We start from the raw sequence: 24007 nt of genomic DNA, 5'->3' as shown, positions 1-24007 counted from the left end.
TTACAGGCAGTTTCTGGAATCCTCAATGCTAAATATACAGCTCTGTGTACGCCTTTCAGCACTATATAAATGATAAATAGTAGTAGTAGGACAGGTAGTCCATTTTCAAATAGCTTGTGTATGCAAATGAGTACTTGTGTGTGTATATAACTGAGCTGGGGAGCATAAGGCTAAAGGTTTGCCTAGGCACATAATGCCCTTGCACCTGCACAATGAGTGTATATTTTTCACATGTGTATGCAGTCATGCAGATGTATAAAATCCCTTTTCAACCAATAAGACTGACATTACAAATAGAAAAAGCTTAAATCTTAAAAGGTTTAGACAAGGAACTGCAGAAAGTATTATTTACAGTTCGTTGTGTTCCTTGCTAGCATCTACAGTATAAGATTTGTTAGCTGCAGGAAAAAAGAAAATACAAACTAGTCAACAAAAAGTATATACCCGATTACTAAATAGTCCTACGACTACTATTGCTAAACACAGTAGAACCCCAGTTAACCGGTATTCAAATAACCGGAACTTTCAATCAACCGGTCAAAAGAAAAGAAAAAAAAGGTTTCCGCCAATGTCGTGGGCTCCTGACTCAACAACCCCTTTCCCCCTTCTCTCCAGCTCAGATCAGCGGCAGCCACAAATCTCCCTCCCTCCTTCCTTCCAGCTCTCGAAGCATCAGCGGCAGCCGGTCCTGACAACCTCCCTCCCTCACTTATCCGAATCAGTAGCTGCAACCGAAGAGCATAGGAAGCGCCGTAAACAGCTCCAGCAGGGCCTTTCCTCCGCGGATGCTGCTTCGGGAGAGAAGGCAAAGCCGCGGGGAGTGTGTACTGTGTAGAAGTGGACCAGAACTGTGTGGGTGTGAGAAAGATACATGACCTGTCTACCAAACGCACCGTATTTCCCATCATCTTGATCGCCACCTCCGCCCCTCCATCGCGCAACCAATACGCTGCATGGATTGTGAGCACATTCACGAAACGCCCAAATGACCGACCAATCACAGCAGGGACTTTTCAAAGTCTCCACTCATTCCCAGACGTCGTTTAGGAGTGGGCCAACGAGAAGCCTCCTCGCGGTTGTCCGTCGCTGTTCCCACTTTGCCGTGGCGGTGGTGTGTGTGTGTGCGCGCGCGCGCGGAGGAGGAGGGGGAGGGGTCAATGCGCTCTATGCATGTAGAAGGGGAGGGGAGGGGCGGGAACATGGCGGAGCAGCAGGGGTTGCCGGTTTCCACGGCGCCAGGCAACAGCGTGCCGGTCCTCTTTTGTTTCTCGGTGTTCGCGCGGCCGTCCTCGGTGCCTCGTGGTGTGGGTTATGAGGCGCTCATCCAAAAGTTCTTGAGCCTGTACGGAGATCAGATTGACGTGCACCGCAAGTTCGTGATACAGCTGTTCGCCGAGGAGTGGGGCCAGTACATCGACTTGCCCAAGGGCTTCCTGGTCAGCGAGAGGTGTAAAGTGAGGCTTGTGCAACTGCAAATACAGGTGAGTGGCATGGAGGGAGAGTGAACGATGCTGGGAGGCGGCCACCAATGGTAGCTCTCCCCCCCCCCCTTTTAAAATAATTATGGGATGTATTCAATTTAGCAAGTACAGTAATGTTACCTGTAGCCCCATAGTGACAGCAATAGCTCAAAGCTATTGCTATTAATGAATTCTTGAGGCTTCTGTGTAAGCAACAAGTTCCTTTGCTCCACTTGACATGTTTGGCTTTCAGGATTAAACTCACCCTTTAGCTGTTGAATGGAAGGTGACTTCTGCTTCTGGAGGTCAGTAGCTAATTGGCTCTTAGGATTTCAATGCACGGGATCCACTATTCAGTTTAATTTATAGACTTGACCTAGTTTGAAAAATAAACACCTGAACCACGGGAGCAGTCTAGTGAGTTACTTTTGGGAGAAATGGTTTCACCTCGCCAACTTGCTTTGGCAACAATGCAGATTTCAGCGTTTGTTCCTGTACATTAGGGCTTCTTAAACTTCTGCAGGCACACTTAGCCATTTGCGATTTTGGAATTACTACACAACGAATGTGCATAAGATACTTTGGGTCTGAATATGTGCAGGTTTCTCATGTTTATTCATTGTGGTCATCCTGAAAATCCTCCTGGCTGTAGCACTGATATTCTAAACTTAATGCTAAAATCTTATGGGTCATTGTAGTGCTGGTAAATTTTTCAATTTCAAAAAGATAGCAATGCTGTAAAATCTTCACATGTAAATGAGCTCCGTGAAGGTCTGCAGAAATTCCATCAGATCAGATGCTTGAGAACACGACTGATACGTGCACAATAGTTCAAGGAAAGAGGCATAAATGTGCATGCACCAGGAAATGGTACGTGGTAGGCACACATGAGTGTCAATCATAGGCACATGTCATAAGCACCTGTTGATGCCATAGGCGGAGGGGAGGGGCAGAGAACTACCAGCAAACCATGCAAATACTTTTTTCTACACTGTTGTGCGGGACATACATTACGTCTCTGTATTATTATTTTTTTAAACTTATACCTCTCATGCAGTCGGCAGCCCCAGCCTGCTAGCGTATGGTTTTAATGGACGCATATATGGACCCCCCACCCCACAAGTATGATAAATGTATCTTTGACTTCCATTTCGTACAATCTTTAACACAGACCTGTTGGTGTACACCTTTAATGTACATGAGACATGCCTTTAACATATGCCTTTAACACATATTCCTGAGACATGCTTTTAATGCACTACCGGCATCTACTGAACTGCTGGTAATTTTGAACCATTAGAGGTTATCAGCAACGTGGCACATGGAATGCCCCAGCGAGAGAAGGCCACGAAGCAGCCTGATTAGATTGCTCTGGACACTGCTATTTGGAAGAAGGTATATTGGTCGGCGGTTCTGATGGGAGGTTGGAAGGGTCGGAGGGGGGAGGGATAGAAAGATTCAGAAAATGACCAAGATCATGCGGGAGACTGAGAACTTTTATTCTGGATCACTAATATTTTGCCATCTGCATTCTTTCTCAGAATAAAACCTCATTGTAAAAAGTGGTATGGTAAAACAATAAAATATGCTGCAAGGGGAGGATGGGAGGGATAGAAGCTGTGCAAGGGTTCTGCTGCACAAGGGATGGCAGGGAGGGATAGAAAGATGCTGTGCAAAGGTCCTGCTGCACAGGGGGATGGGAGGGAGGGAAGGATAGAAATATGCTGCAGAAGAAAGGCACAAGGGGATGGGTGAGAAGGGAGAAAAGATCATGCACGTAGGGGAAAGAAAGGAAAGAAGAATTGGGGTGGAGGAGAGGAAGGGAGAGATGATCATTGTACATGAAAAAACTAAGACCTAGTGCGTTTTTTGTGCCCAAAATTAATATGACAGTGTCTTATTTTCAGGGAAACATGGCAGGAGAGTGTTGATAAGTGCTGCTCTACATGTCTTGTCTGCTTATAATTCAGATTAAACACTCTGGAATTATAGTAAAAGAAAAAAAAAAAAAAGCGACATGTTTTGTCTTGTGGGGAATGTGTGGTGTAGTGGTTAGAGCTACAGCCCCAGCACCCTGGGGTTGTGGGTTGAAATCCCGCACTGCTCCTTGGGCAAGTCACTTAATCCCCCAGTGCCCCAGGTACATTATTTAGAGTGTGAGCCCGCCGGGACAGATAGGGAAAAATACTTGAGTACCTCAATAATTTGTAATCCACATAGAATTGTATATGTGGAATATAAATAAATAAATCTCTTCCAGAATAAAACAATCTTTGCTTTTGTCATGGTATTAGAATTTTTTTCTCAGAGGTATTAACCCTCAATTTTCTTTTGTAACACAAAGCCAATAACATTTATATATGTGTAACCATATATGTGATATTTGGCTGCAAAGTACTAGTGCCAAATCAACTTCTACTATGTGGGTACTTTACTGTATTTCTAGTTATGTAGCTGGTGCTTGTCATCTAATCTGAATGAAATGTTCGTCCCATTTTCTCTGTTATGCTATTGGCAAAGAATCCCCACATGAATGCATGAAAATAAGTTTTAAAATTTTAGGTTGAAGTGACTAAGAGGAATTCGCTTTTGAGGATTCTGAATTTTAATTTCAACTGTGGAATTAAAAGAACAAATTTGGAAATCCATGCAGAGCTTATCTCATGGAATTCTTGCCAGCCTCTCTACATGAGCGTGTGTGTGTGTGTGTGTGTGTGTGTGTGTATACACATTTGTTTTTATCTTTTCTGTTGATGTGGGTTGACAGTAGTATATTTTTGGAACAATGTCCATTGCTCTGAAAATTGCTCTTCCTGATGCACATTATGCCCAGTGAAACGCCAAGACAAAGAAAGTATTTCCATAATAAGATTCTTGAGAGAGTTCTTGGGAAGGGGGTGGCTACTGCTCTCCACTGATCCTGATGTACAGTACATCTTCAAAGCAACTGATATAAGATTTTTATTTGTATTTCATTTTTGTTTATGCATGTTTATACTTAAAGTACAGTATAGCTTTGTTGACGGATATGCATGTGTGTTTGAGTATCAATGCAAGTACATTTGTATGTGTCTGTGCATAATAATATTATCTGTGAGGATTCTCTGTATGTGTGTCATCCGAACAGAAAAAGAAGGGAGTATTGTTCAAAAGGTATACTGTATTTCCTTAATTTTGTTAATGTGAATCACTGTATTTGTATGCTATAGTTATTGGAATAGATCATCTGTTTGAGAATGGGCTTCTTTTCCTTACTTTGCCAGCCAGATACAAAAACCTCTTTCTGCTGAAGAACCACTTCCTCCAACTAGTTTCCCTTTCTGTGTTCTACCCCCATAGCCTTTCCAGTGGCTGGATCCTACCCCCAGTTTCTCTTCTGCTAATTAGTCTTCTACAGGGTAGTCTCCCTCATGTGAGTGGAGGAGCGATTGGAAAACTGCAGATTAGGGTTTTAACTCTATTTCCAGTAGAGTGTGTCATTCTGTACAAGCTGGTTATCTCCCCATGGCCATGAGCCTTTGTACAAGGAGTTCACTGGGTTTTTTCTATATCCCTCTTACTTCACTGAGAGTTCTACTGCCACCTACAGTTTTCCCTTCAGTACGCAAGCCTGGAGTGTTTCTGTTCTCTGCATTTAAAAAAATTTTAGTCTGTTTTTTTCCTACGGTTTTCGGTGTCCGGAGCTTCTGCTTTCAGGGTCGTCTTTCTGCATTGAAAAGAAGCAGACTGAAGTCTGCAAATGATAGGCCAATCCCTTGTAGTACCTATTAACCAGCCTGCAATAGTGTTTTTGGAGCTTGGGGCCATCCCCAGTTGCTGTTTCTCATCTACTGCTTAGCAGGGGTTTGAGCGCAGGTTCCCTTGTGAGTGGAGTGAGGATTCAGTCGATTTATTTATCCAAAATATTGTTTACAAACGTGCCACAGCTTTCTAGATGAAATCTAGTGTAACATGGATAGGTTTAAGGAAAGGGGATAAGGAGAGTTTACCAGCTCGCTGCTTCAAAAGTTTCACGGCTTGAGAATCTTCCAGCTGCTGGGTCTCTCATTCTCCAGCGACCCCCCCCCCCTTTAGTCCCAGACCAATTTCTGAACTCACAACTTAACACTTCAGCCTCTATGGAGCTCAAGTTCGTGGCAGTGTCTGTCCCTCCACGCTCCTGAGGCTCACTTCAGTCGATGTTGCAGTATCCGCTAGACTTCTGCTTCCAGTGGTTGCATCGATAGTTCTGGCAGCTGCATCAAGCCTGGATCTGGGGACGGAAGTCTCTCCTTCAGTCACATCAAGCCCTTGGTAAGGCTGCCTCATTGCCAGCACCAGCTCCTGAAGGCAACGCTTTATGGACTACAAACTTATCAATGGAAGTTACATGAAGTGGTGAGGACACAGACAGGGACAGACATCTTCCCCTTTCTCTTCACCATTTTGTCACTGAGAAAATTTTCTCTAGTAAGAAACACAAAGAAAAATGTTAGCAGAAGCAGGAACCTATTTCAGCATGACTGCCTAGGTTGCTATCTTGGATCTCCTCTCATTAAAATAGGGTAAAGGAGTCCAGAGAGTGGTCTACATTGTTAGGATAATATCAGCCTGATGCACAATCTGAAATAAAAAATCATATTGTCAGTAGAGGTCATGGCAGCCATTTTGAAAGTAGAGTCAGCATGAGAAACTGGGGATCACTTTTACCCTGATTATACCCCTACACCATCAGGAATTGTAAGATAGGCCCAGGGGAAGCATCTACAATTGAGTGGGGGAAAAGACAATGCCTGTTCAGAGGGGAGGGTGAAGAAAGGAAAGGAAACAGGAGGACAAAGCACACATTTTTGGCTACATAACCTTTTGGTCAAAACTAAACCCAAAATTCAGTCACATCTAGAAAATACAGATTTTGGCAGGATAATCTTTTAGCTGTCCTTTCCCCATCCAAAGCCAAACTGGAATGTACTTTTCACCAGGGCCGGATTAAAGGGTAGACCCAGTAGGTACGTGCCTCGGGCCTGAAAACATCAGCGGGGCCCACTGGCATTAGGGGAAGACAATCAGGACAACTGCCCTGGGCCTTCTTCCCCTTCACCTCACCTGGGCCCTCTTCCCCTTCACCTCACCTGGGCCCTCTTCCCCTTCACCTCACCTTCATGGCAGTTTTCTCTCTGAGGGGCCTGATGCAGCAGCCATTCTCACTACTAGTTGCACATGTGTGGCTGCTGCAAAGCTTCTCCTTTGACACAATCCAGCAGAAACTGGAAGTTGCATCAGAGGAAAAGCTTTGGGGGAACTTCACGCATGCAACTTGTGAGAACTTGGTTTTAGAAAGTGTCCAAAAAGGTGAGGGGAAGGGAGGGAGATGACCCAATAAGAGGTTAAGTGGCACTTTAGATTTAGGGGGACAGACGCTGAATGGAATTGTGTGTGTGGGGGGGGGGACAGATACTGAATGGAAGTGTGTGGTGGGTGAGAGAGGGGGACAGACGCTGGATGGAAGTGTGGGGGAGGTGAGGGGGGGTCAAAAAAGTGCTCAGTGCGGATACGGGGACAAGGCCATCCACTGCTCTGTGGAGCAGTGAATGGCCTTGTCTCTGCAGTTAAGGGACGGAATGTGCGCGGTCACTGATCGTGCGTGGCCCCCTCCCTCCTTCCTACCTACCGGCTGCATCTATCTCCCTCCCTCCCCTTACCTTCGTGGTGCGTTTTATTTTACAGTGTAATTTGTTCAAGCCGCCGGAACCTGCCTGAAGTCACAGGCAGAGGCTTCTCCTCAGAGAAGCTTCCACCCGCAGACGCATGCGTCTTCAGGCAGGCTCCAGTGTAATTGAACAAATTACACTGTAAAGTAAAACGTGCCACGAAGGTAAGAAGGAGGGAGATGCTTGGACCGCGAGAGGGGTGTTGAAGGGCGGTGGAAAGGAACAGACGTTGAAGGGGGGTGGTGAGAGGGAAGGGTGGTGATAGAAAGGAAGAGATGGTGAAGGGGGGTGGAGAGGAACAGATGCTGAAGGGGGTGGCGAGAGGGAAGGGTGGTGGTGATGAAAAGGAAAGGAACAGACACTGAAAGGAAATGTGGGGAGAAGATGCTGAAGGGGAAGAGAGCGTGGGGAGAAGACGCTGGAAGGGAAGAAGACAGAGATGCCAGACTATGGGGGGAGCGGAGGGAAGAAGATTGGTGCCAGACCAATTGAGGGGGGTTGAAGGAAGATATGGAAGGGAGAGGCACAGTAACAGAGCAAATGGAAGATGCAGAAAGAAGGCAGTCGCGGGGACGGTGGTCACGGGGACATATTTTTTCCCTGTGTCATTCACTATCTTCGACAAATTAATCCTGCCCTGCTCATCACTCGGCTTTTTTGCTATTGTGACTCATCCATCTTTTGCAATTTTGATCCCCTACATGTCTAGCTTGTCTCTTATATCCACTATTTTCAGTTTGATCCATCCAGCAAAAAGAGGAAGATATTTATCAGTTTGTTTATGAAACTGCACCTGAAAGTTCTAAAAAAACAAAGATGTAGCAGAATTAGGAAAGGTACAGAGATGGGTGACAAAAGTGATAAAAGGAATGAGATGACTTTCATATGAGGAAAGGCTAGAGTGGCTAGGGCTTGGCGAAGACAGCTCAGGTGAGATACAATAGAGATCTATAAAATTCTGAGTAGAGTGGAAAGGTAGATGCAAATCACTTGTTTACTGTTTGCTAAAATTACTAGGACTAGGGGCATGTAATGAAGCTACTAAGTAGTAGATTTAAAACAAACCAAAAACAATATTTCTTCACTCAACATGTAATTAAACTCTGAAATTTGTTGCTGGAGATTGTGGTGAAAGCAGTTAGTTTAGTAGGGTTTAAAATGGTTTGGATAATTTCCAAAAAGAGAAGTCCATAGGCAATTATTGTGATGGCTTGGGGGAGTCCATTGTTTATTCCTAGGATAAGCAGCCTAAAATCTGTTTTACTGCTTGGGATCTTGCCAGGTAACTGTGGTCAGGGTTGGCCACTGTTGGAAATAGGATACTGAGCTTCGTGGACCTTTGGTCTGTCCCAGTAGGGCAACTCTTTATGTTTTAAGTCAACAAACTATGAGACTCATGCCTCAGGGGTTGATCTGGCTGGTTAATTTGCCAGCGTCAACATCTGCTTCCATTCTGGAGGTGCTATAGGCTGTCCCTCTCCAGAGGTTGATCTGACAGAAGTTGACCTGCCATGATACAGTATAGTATACATCTGTAACTGTTGTATAAAGCGGTTTTATTTTTCAAACAATGCTTTCATTATTGTGCCATTTCTTTATACTGTATATCCATTTCCCATTCTACATTGTGTGTTATAAACATAAAATATGATGAGAAAATCATAGTATAGTATTCAGCATTGGTTCATGTGTACACTAACTACTTACTATTGTGCAATACTCCACAGTATTTATTTTCCAGCATTGTTCTGTGCAATTTTTTATTTATATGTAAATAAATACATTTAAGAATGTTTATTTCTTCTATAAGTGGTACTGCAAATTAAATTTTTTTTTTTTGCAACACACTGCTTCTATGTGGATTTTGTCCAGTGCTGTCTCTTGCACAAACCTAGCCCTATTTTTCCCATAGAAATAACTATTCACTTTCTGTGGTTTTGAGGAACCACAGGTATGGTTGCAACCTAATCCCTATTTTCCCATAGAGATGTTGTTTTGCTATTTGCAAATTCACTGTTTGCGATGATTTTTAGGAACCATTCTACTGCAAATAGCAAGAACACATCTAGAAAATGTTGATCTCTGCAGGATAATCTTTTAGCTGTCTGTCCTCCATCGAAAGCTAGACTGGAATGTACTCATCACTCAGCTTTTTTTGCTCTTGTATCTCATCCCTCTTTTGGAATTTTGATCGCCTATATTACATTACATTACATTAGGGATTTCTATTCCGCCTGTGCCTTGCGGTTCTAGGCGGATTACATTATGGAAGATATCTGGGCAGTTCCAGTAGAATTACATTTCAGGATAGGAGTATATTACAGTAACAGTAAAGAGTTATGATACTTCAAGTTCACAGAAGATAATACTTATCACAGACGTTAATAATACTTATCACAGATGTATATGTCCAGCATGTCCGCTTATATCCGCTTCAAAGTGGACTTAAAGACCTGGCTATTTAAAATGTTTAAAGTTTGTGGGAAGATGAATTGTAGTACTGAACTTGCAAAATAATCTCTCAAGTTTATGGTCTTGGTGAAAGCAATGATTGTGTCATGATTGTGGGATTTTGGTTTTTGTTTGTTTTCACCACAAATTTTTCTACCTGCTCTCCCTAGCCCCTTTCTCCCACCTGTCATACTTGTGATCTACTTGCTTCTGTCATCTTTTTGATTATTGTACTATGTATATGACAATTGTAAAACTGCCATAATAATTTAATAATGTAGGCATTACATCAAATTGTCAATTAAACAAAATGTGTTTTTCAGTTGCCCACACTGGGGAATCTTACACCTTCAAGCACTGTGTTCTTCTGCTGTGATATGCAAGAAAGGTTTAGACCTGCAATCAAATACTTTGGAGATATTATTAGTGTGGGGCAGAGACTGGTAGGTATATGCATTTATTTCTCCCTCTAAAATGGGACCACTAAACATAATTCATAAAAACATATAAAAATCTCATTTTGCATAATACCTCTAGGTCAGAATGGGTTGTCCAAGTTGGACCCTTTTGTAAAATGTATAAGGGCATGCAAGAGTATATGTATATTTGTTGTTATAAATAGTGGTAACAGCCATTTTATAATAATAAAAAAAAGCACCAAAAAAGATCAGCTTAGTGTAAACACCAAGTTTGTATCTTACATATGTAAGTTCTGTATGTTGGAAAACTGCTTCTACAAGAGGGAACCAGTTAGGTGCCAAGTTCTAAACCTTAACAGGGAAATTCTATAACCAGTGCCTAAACTTAGGCGTTGGTAGGCGCCATGCTGATGCCTTTAAGTTAACTGAAAAATTGTATTGGATATAGCAAAAAACGGCAGTGTTGACATGCCTACTGATGCCTAAATAAAAGGTGGCTGACCTCATGGCTAGGTAGCTGCTTTAGGCCGTGGAACTCCAAAGTAGGTGTGGCCAACACAGGAAGTGGCGTTAGGCAGGCTAAAGTGGCTACCTAGCTGCGATTCACAGCAAGATAGGCGGTTGAAAGGTAGGCCCGGAAAACTCTGGAATCCTGAAGTCAGACTGCAGCAGCCATAAGCTGATTGCAGCAGGGGAAGTTATCCCCAATCAGCTGAGCTGGGAAGGGGAAGATCTGCCATTGTGAAGAGGCGGTCTTGCCGGCTAGAGGGTGTAGGCATCCCTTCAACCAGCTTTACTACGAAAGGTATTGGGGGGGTGGTATTGGCGGTTTGGGGGGGAGGTTATGGGTTCGGGGAAGTGCTTTGGGAGTTCTTACAAGAGGGAGTGGGCATCCCTCTTTCCAGGGGACTTTGTGGGGGTGTTCGGGGATTCCAGCAGGAGGAGGTGGGCATCTCTCCTGCCGATGTATGGGGTCAACTGCCACATCCACTTAGCTGATTGTGGCAGGGAATTATACCTTATCAGTTTATGGCTGCTGCAGCCTGATTTTAGGATCCTGCAACGGCATAGATAGGCGGCTGAAATGTAGGCCAGGGTTTTCTGGACCTACATTTCAGCTGCCTATCTTGGCTGAATCGAGCATGATTCTATAACCAGCGCTGTCAAGTGACTGACACACAATCGGCGGCCGCTTTTAAGGCGGCCACCTACATAGGCATCGGTTACAGAATCTGGCCCTAAATGTTTGACTTTGAGGTGGTTTGTAAGGCTGGAAAGTGAGGCACAATTGACCTCTCACTCCTTGAAACTCCAGATTCAAGTTAGCAGTTTGCTTATACTTTGTTAGGAGGAGGAATAAATACAAATTCGAAAATTTTTGAAATAACACATAGATGTGTACTGTATTTTCCATTTTAGAAAGGGAATACATCTTAAAGGTCTGCCACATCACATTTCTTTGAAACCTGTACATGCTGCTGATAAACACGTTTAAGTAACAACTTTTATGAAAGTGGATGTACATTTATTCATATAAACTATTTTTTTTCCTAACCCTTCTTGGCACTCTTGAGGTTGTGGGTTCAAATTCTGCGCTCCTCCTTGTGACCCTGGGCAAGACACTTAGGGCTCCTTTTACTAAGCTGTGCTAGCGGTTTTAGTGCGTGCTAAATTGCCCTGCATGCTAGACACTAATGCTACCATTGAGCTGGCGTTAGTTTTTACATGTAGCGCAGGGGTTAGCGTGCGCGCTAAAAACGCTAGTGCACATTAGTAAAAGGAGCCCTTAATCTTCCACTGCCCCAGATACATTTGATTGGTTCATACAGTAACGCGAAAGACAAAGGCGCGCGCCAACAACTGAGCGCAAGATAGAGGCACGCGCCGAAGAAAAAGACTGGTTTTAGGGGCTGCGACGGGGGTTTTTGTTGGGGAGCCCCCCCCCACTTTACTTAATACAGATTGCAGCGGCGTTGTGGGGGGTTTGGGAGATTGTAACCCCCCACATTTTAGTGAAAACGTAACTTTTTCCCTGAAAACAGGGGAAAAGTTTTCAGTAAAATGTGGGGGGTTACAACCCCCCACAACGCCCCCACAACGCGGCGCGATCTGTATAAAGTAAAGTGGGGGGTTCCCCCCCACCCCCCCGTCATAGCCCCTAAAAACAGTCTTTTTCTTTGGCTCCGCGCTGCGCTCAGTTGTCTGCTCGCGCCTTTGTCCCAGCGCGCTTTTGACCTGACACCCATTTGATTGGTTGTGAGCCCACCGGTGACAGATAGAGAAAATGCTTGAAGTACCTGATGTTAACCATTTTGAATGTGGTTGTCCCAATCCCTTTCCCTAAAATGACCTCCATGCTATGCTTCCTTAAGCTAATATCCATTCAGTTGTACCCATTGCAAATGTGTTTTGTGAGTTTCTTTTTCTCTTTTTCTTAGCTTCAGGGTGCACGACTTTTAGGAATTCCAGTCATTGTAACAGAACAGTATCCCAAAGGTCTTGGAAGTACTGTGCAAGAATTGGACTTAACAGGGGTTAAACTTGTGCTTCCTAAGACAAAATTTTCTATGGTGCTACCTGAAGTAGAAGCTGCTTTAGCAGAGATTCCTGGTGTGCGCAGCGTCGTCTTGTTTGGAGTGGAAGTAGGTGCCTTTTATTTAATACTAAAGCTATGGAAATTGTATGCACGTCTAGCTAAAACAAGGAGAAAAACTGTAGAAATGATGTGCAAGATATAAAAGTCTTATCTTTATTGGAAAAAAAAATACAATGTAGCATTCCAAACAAATGGTTCTCTTGTGTGAATACAGAGGACCCAATACGGTCCGTATTTCAGAAAACTCTTCTTCCTCAGGGGTCTGGGATGTGATGGTACATCAACGCAGAGAACCTTATTATTATTATTATTATTATTATTATTATTTTTTAAATTCTTTATTGATTTTCCAAACATCAAAAGTGCAAACCACAAATATGAATCCATATAATAAGTCAATAAAAGCACATTCATCGTACAAATATACATGAACAACCATTTTTCCCACACACCCAATGATTAATCAATAAAAACATAAAAAACATAGATTATTTCAATAACCTTCCCCTATTTAAAAGAGTAATGTCATCCCACCCTCCTCCCACTCACCCTGGATGTATATACTCAAAGGGCTAAAATTAGGATAGAAATAGAAATAACCTCCCCCCTCCCACCCTTCCTTGATATGTATGAAAATAAACAAAAATTAAATTATAAACAAAGTAACAAAAGATGTCAATGGGCCCCAAACCAGCTTAAATAAATTGTTATGCCCCAACATGTCAGCATTCATTTTCTCATACCTATAGCTGGAGCATAAATTTGCCCACCAGAAAGGAAAATTCAGGCGAGTGTAATTTTTTTTTTTTTTTGTTTTGTTTTTTTAAATAATCTTTATTCATTTTAAAATAATTTCAATTAGTGAAGAACAATAAATAAAACATTTACACTATAGACATCACTTAAAATATACAATATTCTTACAGACCAATAACCCTCCCACCCAAATTATTCTTTTTTTTTTTTTTTAATTCTTTATTTATCATTTAAAAATTCTTAACAAAATCAAAACATTTTGTACAGAAAGATTGTCAGATCAGACACAAAATAATAAGAAAATCGTTTACATGATGTGGAAAAAAAATTCTAATCGGACAATCTCAAGTCCTCTATAATGTGATCCAAGATTATATATGAGTGAACTTAAGGAAATCAATTTATTAATTCTATTCAGAAGAAACGGTATCGTGTGCCTGGCTTGAGGAATTATTCTATTATCAAATCCAATTAGTTGTTACTATTACGTTGTTGTTGTTGTAGTTGTTGTTATTCCTTCTTTTTCCAGACGTTTCAGTGTCAGGAAAGCTGTAAGTTGAGATGGTTCAAAAAACACATATTTATTATCTTGATACCTTATTATACATTTACATGGAAAACGTAAAAAGAAAATACCACCCAGCTGTGTAACTCCTGCTTTCATCAAAAGAAACTGACGCCTGCGCTTCTGAGTTTCTCTACTAACGTCTGGGAACATTTGAATTTTCAAACCCAAAAACTCTTTACTCTTGTTCCTAAAAAACATCTTCAGAATCCAATCCTTGTCCGGCAACAACGCCACAGATAGTAAAAGAGTTGCTGGTTTAACCAAATCTTTATCTGATGTTTCCAGGATTGCTGTCAAATCTTGTTGAAGGTCTTGTATTTCCTGTTTCTTATCCTCCGAGTGTTGATCTCTTGCTTTAATAGGCAAATAATATACTCGAGTGAGAGGAGGCAATGATTCCTCAGGAATATTAAGTATCTCCATAAAATACCTTTTTATCATCTCTCTCGGGTTTATAGATAGGATTTTAGGAAAATTCAACAGTCGTAGGTTATTAGTCCGATAGTTGTTTTCCATAATTTCCAATTTTCTTCTAATAATTTGATTATCTTTTATTATTGTAGATTGAACTTGTTTAATCGTTTTCACTTCATTTTCAATTTCTCCCACTTTTTCTTTAACATTAGAAATTTCCTGTTTATTTTCCTCTATTGTCTGTTTTTGAATTTTTATATTCTTTTCGCCTTCTTTAATTTGTTTAGTTAGTGAGTCTCCCAGTTTGGAAACTACCGTGTTTCCCCGATGATAAGGCAGGGCCATCAAATAAGACAGCCCCCCCTTTTTAGAAAAAAATGTAAAATAAGGCACCCCCCCGCAAATAAGCCACCCACCGATACCTGCGCTTACCCGAATCGGGTAGTACGGTGGGTGACTCCGTGTGGTCCCTCCGTCTACCGTAATTGCCTCCATGGCTGCGTGCTGCGCCTCGTCATGAAGTGAAGAGGAGGAAGTGACAGGACTGCAGCGCACGCACATGACTCCGCGCAAGGAAACACAGGCAGCTTCCCTCATCCCTCCCTAACGGAGACTGCAGGAGTTTGTTCACGGCCAGAACATCCAAAAGTGAGACACGCAGACAGGTTTCTTTTGCTGTGAGCAATACCACTTACTGTATATAAAGCCTGTTTAAAATGCATACGGTATATAAACTATGGTTTCACATTGTCAAGTCCCCTCTGATGCTGCACTACAGAATAATCTCTTTACTGTGTTTCCCTGATGGAGAACATTGGGGACATTAAATGGTACAATATATGGTATGATGGATAAAGCTGGCCATACACGGTACGATTTTTCGGCCGACCGATTCTTCAGCCGACCGTTTTCTTCCTCCAACGAACGCATTGCGAACGTACCCATTGCGAATGTAATAAAATTCTGTTTTTTTTCAACAATAACTGTGTACTGTAGTCTTCTTCATGGGTAAATAAGGCATCCCCCCGAAAATAAGCCCTAGAGCATATTTTGGCCTTCCAAAAAAAATAAGACAGTGTCTTACCATCGGGGAAACAGGGTAAGTCCCAAATTGAGTCAAGAGTCACTTCAGCTGGTTTTTCATGTTTAAAGAAAGTCTCATGTAAAGTTTGAAAAGGCTCACCTTGACTGCCTTCTGTCTGTTGGTCTGGATTTTCTCCTCCTTTTGCTCTATCCGCTGGAGCTATCTCTGGGCTTAACAAAGCCATAGAGACTTCACCTTGCTGGCTCCCCGATGTTACAGCCTCACGGTCAAAGAGTGCTGCAGCTTCTGGCCCTCTCCTTTCACGTGGGGAACTCGCACTCAGCAGTGGGGGAGGTGGATTCCTCTGGTCGGGGCTCAGCGTAGTATCCAGCCCCAGGACTTCCGGTCCGGCGTCACTCCACGTCGCAGAGTCCAGCGGGCGATTCCCCGACGCCACTGACTCCCTCTGAAGACGCTGAAGAAAATGTTCAATCGAAGCGAGAGGGGGGTGTTCAAGACGCCGCGAGGCTGCAGCGGCGCTCTTACCCCGTCTCTTCGGCATTGCGACCGACGAAAAATCTAATCGCTGTTGAGATGAGAAGCGGACGTACCCTCAGCGTCTCACCAGACACCGGTACGAATCGCCATCTTGGATCCAAATTATTCTTTATCATTCAAGAATCTATAGATCTATCATAATTTCGTAATTCATTACATATTTTAAACATAAAATTATACATTTATTCACTTAGACATATTTTAAACTTATAAACCACCCTGCCCCATCCATAATAATATTTGATTATAACCTCCAATTTTTCCAAATACGGGTTATCATTTGCATGGCTATCCCAGTCATAATTAGGAAAATACGACATTTATATCGGTCCATGTGGGGGGCTTAATATGTAATAGTATTCCACATTTGACTACCTCATATGTCAGTGGAATTGATGCTCCAATATGTTATTAATCTTTCTTACGAGAACTGGGACAGCCATTCACAGAGCGGCGTGGGACAAGGCAGGAAACGAAAATCTCGGTGCCGACTGGGGGGATAAAGCAGGAGAGAAGAGCAGGAGGCTGAAAGCTCCTGCCCTACAGTGCTGGACTGCCATTCACGGAGCGGCAAGGCAGGAAGCGAAATATTCGCACCTGCCTTCTTGCCATTCCAACTCTGCCTGCCGCTGGGGAGAAAGCTGAAGGGAAGGGTAGGAGACTGAAATCTCCTGCCCTACAGCGCTGGACTGTCGGAGGAGTTAAGGTAATGGGGGATCCTGCCTGCCTCAGGGTGGGGGCCCTGCCTGCCTGCCTCGGGTTGGGGGGCCCTGTTGGGGGGTGGGGTGGCCCTGCCTGTCACTAGGCTGCTAGGCTTGCCTGCCTGACTGCCACCGGGCCCCTAGGCCTGCCCTGTCCCTTGTCCCAGCCTGCCTTGTCTCCTATCCTGGCCTGCTCTGTCCCGGCCTACCACTAGACCACTAGAGGGGGGGGACAGGGTGCAGAGCCTGGCAGGGAGGGTGACAGGATGCAGAGTCTGGCAAGGAGTGTGGGGTTGGGTGCAGAGCCTGGCAGGGAGAATTTGGTTCAGAATGGTTTTTTTTTTTCTTGTTTTCCTCCTCTAAATCTTGGGTGCGTCTTATGGTCAGGTGCGTCTTATAGAGCGAAAACTACAGTACATCATTAAGTGGAAAACATACCTAACACTGAGAGTAAAATCAACACATTTTCTAGCTGAAAACGCATTGCTGTTTTGTTTTGGTTTTAGTTTGCACCTATCGGGTTACATGTTCTGTGATTGTTCTTACTGTAGATATTACACAAATCAATTTACTTGTGTTCCATTGTAACATAAATGCCTTTTTTTGCCAGACTCACGTATGTATTCAACAAACTGCACTGGATTTGATTGGACGAGGTGTGGACGTTCACATTGTGGCTGATGCCTCTTCTTCCAGGAGTATGATGGACAGAATGTTTGCATTGGAGGTACTTTTTTCCTGTAGGCTCACGCACTGGAATTAAATTATTTACAAGGGGAAAGAGTGTAAAAGCAACAGCACTAGAAAATTTTCACACAATTTAATCATGAGAAAAAAAAGATGATATGAAGAATGCCCACTCTATCTTTAAGAAGCTTGCTTACATCCATGACATCTTTATCTCTTGAATCCTCCACCTGTTTGCAAGATAATCCATACCTGTTTGACAACAAATATAAAGCATGTGTTTGAATATGCAAGTCTAAAAGAGGAAGAGGGCACCAAAATCCATCTTTTCCCAGTGCATTGTTTTGTCCAACAACAGCCCTACAAGGCAGCAACATTACTAAAGAGGCTTACAAACCCAGATAATTGTTGTTATTCTAACACTGCCCATGCATCATAGCAGATTAGATTAAGCTTCAACTTAACTAAAGTCACTGGACTGTATTTATCGAGAGCTTTAAGTATTATCCTCAGATTCTATAAATAGTGCACAAAATTGCATGCTATCCTGCGATGTGTGTGCAACTAAATTGGCTAATGAGCCAATGAGCACTAATTGGGTGCTAACAATTATTGGCATTAATTGGCAATGTTTTTATTTGTGTACACATCTTGCTAAGCGCTATTTTATAAAGCTCTGCACACAGTTCAAAATGGGGGGACTTCTTTGAAGGTGCGAATAAACAGGTGGATAAATAATAATAATAACTTAATTTTTCTATATCGCCATAGTCGAAAGACTTCTAGGCGGTTTACATTGAAGAAGGCTGGACAATCGGCAAATTACAGAGTGCAAGAGGTGAAAGGTTACATAAGAAATAGGTAAAGGACAGCAAGTTACATCAAGTTTGGCAAGGGGAAAATATCATTGAGAGTGAGGGGCATCTGTTTAGGAGATGAATTTGTCAAATAGAACGTTTTTTATTGATTTTCGGAATGCGCCGTAGGTCTGCGTGGCTCTATTAATGTAGTTTCCCAGCCAGGATTGCTGTCTGCTTGCTTGGAAACTGAGGGTCCTGTCCAAAAAGGATTTGGATTTGCAGTCTGTAATCTTTGGGTATGCAAAGATGTTTTGGTTTCTGGTTGTTCGTGTGGGGTTGTGTAATGTGAAGTAGGGTAGCAGGTAGGAAGGCGCTAGTCCCCAGACCTGATTGAAACAGGTACATGCGAACTTGAACAGATTCACGCTTCCACGGGTAACCAATGCAATTTTTTGTAGTAAGGGCTAATATGGTCATTTTTCCTCAATCCGAAGATCAAGCGAACTGCAATGTTTTGCACTATTTTTAATTTTTGTACTGTTTTTTTTTTTTGGGATACCTAGATAAACGATGTTGCAGTAGTCCAGTAGTGATAGGATCAGAGATTGCACCAGTAGTCTAAAGGATGTTGTGTCAAAATATTTTTTAATGGTCCTTAGTTTCCACAGCGTACAGAAGCATTTCTTCAGCACTAAGTTCGTGTGGTCAGCCATGGTTAAGTGTGTTGTAATACCTCTGTATCGCTCCACGCTGCAACCTCACCTGGAGTATTGTGTTCAATTCTGGTTTCCTTATCTCGAGAAAGATATAGCAGCACTGGAAAAGGTTCAAAGAAGAGCCATCAAGATGATAAAGGGGATGGAACTCCTATTGTACGAGGAAATACTAAAATGATTAAGGCTCTTCAGCTTGGAAAAGAGATGACTGAGGAGAAATTTGATTGAAGTCTACAAAATCCTGAGTGGAGTAGAACAGGTACAAGTGGAGCGATTTTTCATTCCGTCAAAAATTGCAAAGACTAGGGGACACTCGATAAAGTTACAAGGAAATACTTTTAAAACCAATAGGAGGAAATATTTTTTCACTCTGAGAATAGTTAAACTCTTGTTTTGCCAGAGGTTGTGGTAAGAGCGGATAGTGTAGCTGGTTTTAAGAAAGGTTTGGACAAGTTCCTGGAGGAAACGTCCATAGTCTGTTATTGAGAAAGACATGGGGGAAGGAACAGAAGTGGATATTTCATCTTGATACATTACACCCCAAGGGTTTGAACAATGAAATTGAATGGATAGCGTTTCTTTAATTTTACATTGTTTCTTACAGGTCACAAATGTGACATGTCAATCTCCTTCTGCTCTCCTTGTGCAAGATATAACAGGATTTGTGTAGTATCCATTTTTAGAATCCACAGCGCATACAAATCTACATGCATTTCCTTTTAAATTGGACAACATGGTGAACCTTAATAGAGCCATCAAGTTTACAGTTGACAGCATGTCATGTGATCACATTTTTTTTCTCCCTCCTCCCCCTCAGCTGATCTATTTAAACTGCAGTTAGCCCACAGCGTCTTGCTGGCAATTTGAGTTTGTTACATGTCAATCTCCAGAGCCGTTGTATGTACAATTTGAGCTTCTCTCCTCTGCTTTTGCCTAAACATTGCATAATCTTTGTAGTCTAGTGTGAATTAGAGATTATACTCACACAGACTTGTTTTTAAATCTTATTTTTAGATACAACTGAACATCACGACCAATAAAAGTATTTAGCTAATGAAGAACTGTAGATTCACACATGTCCACATCTGTTACTCTCTGATTTTCATTAACATCGGGTCTCCTGAAGCAGTATTCAAAATGGGGCCACGTTGGGACCCCCAAAGACAATAAAAGGAGCTAAGTAACTTAGTGGTGGCAGTTTTAACATTTACCAAATGAAGACATTTATTGCATAAAATAGAAAGACTTTGAAACTTTGTTTTTTCAAACATCTTTGGAGTTTTTGAGTGTGCCCATAAACTTGTTAAGTTTGCAGTGACTGGAAGGTGAATTCTTCTCCAAGGGAGGTTTAACAGCCTTCCCTTCAGAGTTTCATATTTCTGAGAAGTTTTTCAAGCCTAATTGGGTTACTTCTCAATCACTCCTTTTTTCTATTGAAGCCAGTTTGTTTTACTATATCCAATCCTCTTTCTGGTTTCCATTTTGTTTGTTACACTTCACCCTGTACCTCGCATGCCCTGTATTGGTAGCATGGAATATTGCTACACCTTGGGTTTTGGCCAGGTACTAGTGACCTGCATTGGGTACCATGAGGATGAGCTACTGGGCTTGGACCATTGGTCTGACCCAATAAGACTATTTTTATGTTCTTATGGGGTGTGGTGTTTAGAGGGGCATGGGCAGGTAAGAGGCATTCACTAAAGATTCACGATCCATAAAGGAAGTGAGTAATGGGAGAGTTCACAAGGTTGGGTTTCTGGACTGGTCTGGTAAGACTATAAGAGAGAAATTCAGGTAAGACAGTCTTTCCTTATTATCTCACCAGACCAGTCTAGAACTTATGGGGATGTAACAGCATTTCATAACAGGGTTGGAGTTCAAACCTGTAAAACAAGCTTAAACTAAAACCTAAGGTAACTGTAGGCAATAAAAGAATAAAATTAAGGTATAAAAGAAACACCTTCGATACCAAGAGGTTGCAGTACCATAGAAACAATTAGAAAAGGTTCAAAGAAGTGTAACCAAAATGATAAAGGGGATGGAATTCCTCTCATATGAAGGCTAAAGAGGTTAGGGCTTTTCAGCTGAGGGAGGATATAATGGATATTTGCAAAATCATGAGTGGATAGAATGAGTAAAAGTGACAAAAGACTAGGGGACACTCATGAACTTAAATGGAAATACGTTTAAAACGAATAGGAGAAAATATTTTTTCAGAATTTAGGCGTCATCTTGCGCACAGTTCCATATTTCTTATTGAAAGTGGTTTCCAGCTTTCATATCAATCAAGAAGTATGATTGTCCGGAAGAGTGATAAGGTGCTGAAATTGTTGGATATGCGCAGAGTATTACTACAGTATCTGGAGGTTACAAATGATTTTTGACTGTTGAATCATGTTTTTGTACTGGCGAATGCTGCCTGTAAAGTCCAACCAGCCTCGAAACCGAACATTTCAAGATGGAGCTATTTTGCTATTTCTTCGGCCTATATTGGAAGTGGAAAGCGTCCGCCTATATCCATAAAGACACACTCCACTAGAAGCGTGGCTTCCTCATGGATGGAATCTTGAACAGTGTCTTCGGAAGAAATCTGTAGAGCAGCTACATGGTCCTCTCTCCAAACATTCACAAAGTTTTACAGGATGGATGTAGCAGCCAAATGGATTCTACAGTTGGATCATCCGTACTATCGGCAAGCTCATCTGCCCTGCCCTAGACTCTGGGGACTGCTTTCATATGACACGAAGGGTCAGGAATAAAGTGTGTTGTCGCACTAGAAGGAAAGATTAGGTTCTTACCTTGGTAATCTTTCTAGTAGAGACAGACACTTATTCCTGAAGCCCACCCTATCAGATGTTCATTTGCCTGCTTACCTCCTCAAATGTGCCAGGAAATCCAGGCATCTTGCTTCTTTCCTTTATCTTTAACAAGTATAGAGGATGCAATTGTCGTGTTGAAGAATCTACGGGGTATCTGTAGAATCTTCCACACTCTTAATGCACGTTGTGCTCAGGTTGTTTATTTTTATCTTGTTATGTATTGCAAATAGTTAGGTTTTTGATCCACATGTTATATGTTAATGATATAAGCAGAACAGACATGCTTCTTGGGGAACGTTCGTTGTACCCCTCCCTATTCTATTTTCTCTCCAGGGCTGACCATGAACTGAGGAATTGGAAGACAGGCCAGAGGGATGGGAGGTGGAACAAAAGAATGCTAATGAGGCTATCTACAAGAATTCTCGCAAGAGGGGGTTGACTACCCAAAGGTTCAAGAATAAAGTGCCTACTAGAAAGAAGATTTCCAAGGTAAGAACCTAATCTTTCCATAATAGTGTTGAACATTTTGAAGTTAGTTGTTAAATTCATATGTGTGGTGACTTTAAGTATTTATGGCTCTTATCTTTATTTTCTTCTGCTTTTCCTGTTCTTCTCTATTTCTATACTGTTATAATTTGTTGGGGGGATGGAATGGGATAGGGCATAGGTGACAGGTAGGGATTTATATTGAACATCTTTTGTATTGAGATGGGATTCTTTTATCTGCTGTGGGCACTGAAAAATCCATAGTACTTCACAAATTGTATGGTTATTGATATTCTTTTCAAATAAAAAAGGAGTAGTCTGGTTAATGAATTTGGTTTTCAAATCTTGCATCTCTCACAGGCACTCTTCAATAACTCAGCTATCAACTTTGTAAGCTTTTGTACCTAAGCTTGGATTTGGAAGGGCAAATAAGTCTAAAATCCAAATCCATGTTTCTTAGAGATAGAGCAAAGGTTGCTTAGTCCCTGCTGAGTTCCATTAACATTATAACACTGTAACTGATATACCTTAAAAGAACACAGGTTTAAACAAAAATCCAGTTAAAATTAAAATGATAGAATTTTACAGTGGGTTCTCGCTCTATATTCATTCTTCAAATTAGATATTCATTCTTCAAATTTGATACATAAAGCACAGGCCTGGCTTCTTTGGCTCTTAGCCTACTGCTGTAACCATTAGGCTGCTCCTATAAACAATAAGCTATGTACCAGGAAAAATAAGGTTATAGAAAAAGCAATAATAATAGTAGAAGTATATCAGTTTTATAGTTGAATCTCAATATAGTGTTGTTGTTTTTTTTTCTTTTTCTATAGCGTCTTGCCCGCAATGGGACTATAGTTACCACCAGTGAGGCTGTGTTACTGCAGCTGGTAGCTGATAAGGACCATCCAAAATTCAAAGAAATCCAAAACCTTATTAAGGCAAGTGCTCCTGAATCGGGTCTCCTTTCCAAAATATGAAAAAAGAAGAATGCTCGGAAAAAGCAGCTTACTGTCGATACCAACAAGAACTCAAACTACGTGTGTACACAATCCTGTGAGCATACCTGCATTGCAGAAACTTTGGCAGAATTTCGGTATCTCTGTGCTGTCTCTTGCAAAAGTTGTCAATTAATGTTATTTAGATGCCATTGTGTTTTGTGGTTTCCTGTTTTAGGTTTCAAAAGGTTTTTATATGTTTTTGAGCCCTTGTTTTGTCTGGTGAGTTATTGTTTCTCTAAATGTATTAGTGAAATGGTGGTAGCTAGCAGAAACTGTTTTGTAAATGGAGACCAATGCAATTACAGTAAATTCAAAAGACCATCCTTTTAGAGTAGCTTGCTGTGTCACAGGTAGAAGCAGCACCTGGCTAACATAGAGGACCTTTATATGCTGGGTAGTCTGGCATTTAGTCTGAAGCAACCAGAATGAAAGCCCAGCCAGTAATCATTGATCCAAATCCACTCCAAAATTAATGGGTTTTAAAAAAATGTTATATGCACTTAAAATTATATTGCTGCTCCACTTGTCTTTAAGGCTTCAGTAGCTCACAGAACGAAAAACAACAAGAAAATCCAACACAATCTGCAGTGAAGAGGGTGCAGCACAAAGAACAAAAGAAAAACTGCAGACAAGCGTACAAGATGCAGGCGATGTTTATTATTTGAGTTATTTCATGCGGTTAATGTTACCACTTTTTTACAAACCGAGGGACCCGACACAATCCGTGTTTCGGTTAACACACCTTAGGGGTCCAAGGTTGACAAGGTATCAAATTAAACCGCAAAAAAGAATAAACATGAGCCTGTATAAATCAGATAAAATCGTTGACCAAAAGTCTCTATATAAACTTTGCTGTGTAGT

At 41.8% G+C, this 24007-nt stretch overlaps 1 protein-coding gene across 2 annotated transcripts; it reads left to right on the top strand.

The window, feature by feature from the left end:
- Window positions 1-1199: 1199 nt before the first annotated feature.
- ISOC1 (isochorismatase domain containing 1) lies at window positions 1200-23467 on the top strand. 2 transcript variants are annotated; one of them, XR_004540672.1, is made up of 6 exons: window positions 1200-1481; window positions 9925-10044; window positions 12459-12662; window positions 17248-17364; window positions 21993-22148; window positions 22979-23109. XR_004540672.1 is itself a non-coding variant. In XM_033959013.1 (5 exons), the coding sequence occupies exons 1-5, from the start codon at window positions 1200-1202 to the stop codon at window positions 23123-23125; spliced, it is 870 nt and encodes a 289-aa protein (XP_033814904.1). In that variant the 3' UTR covers window positions 23126-23467. The 2 variants fall into 2 exon arrangements, 1 of the variants encoding a protein (XP_033814904.1); XM_033959013.1 differs by lacking the exon at window positions 21993-22148 and having other exon boundaries at window positions 22979-23467.
- Window positions 23468-24007: the final 540 nt, after the last annotated feature.

The sequence above is a fragment of the Geotrypetes seraphini genome, chromosome 1 (genome assembly GCF_902459505.1).
Source record: "Geotrypetes seraphini chromosome 1, aGeoSer1.1, whole genome shotgun sequence".
NCBI lineage: Eukaryota > Metazoa > Chordata > Amphibia > Gymnophiona > Dermophiidae > Geotrypetes > Geotrypetes seraphini.
Note: the sequence above shows the minus strand (reverse complement) of the source record. Positions and strands in the feature narration are given on the sequence as shown.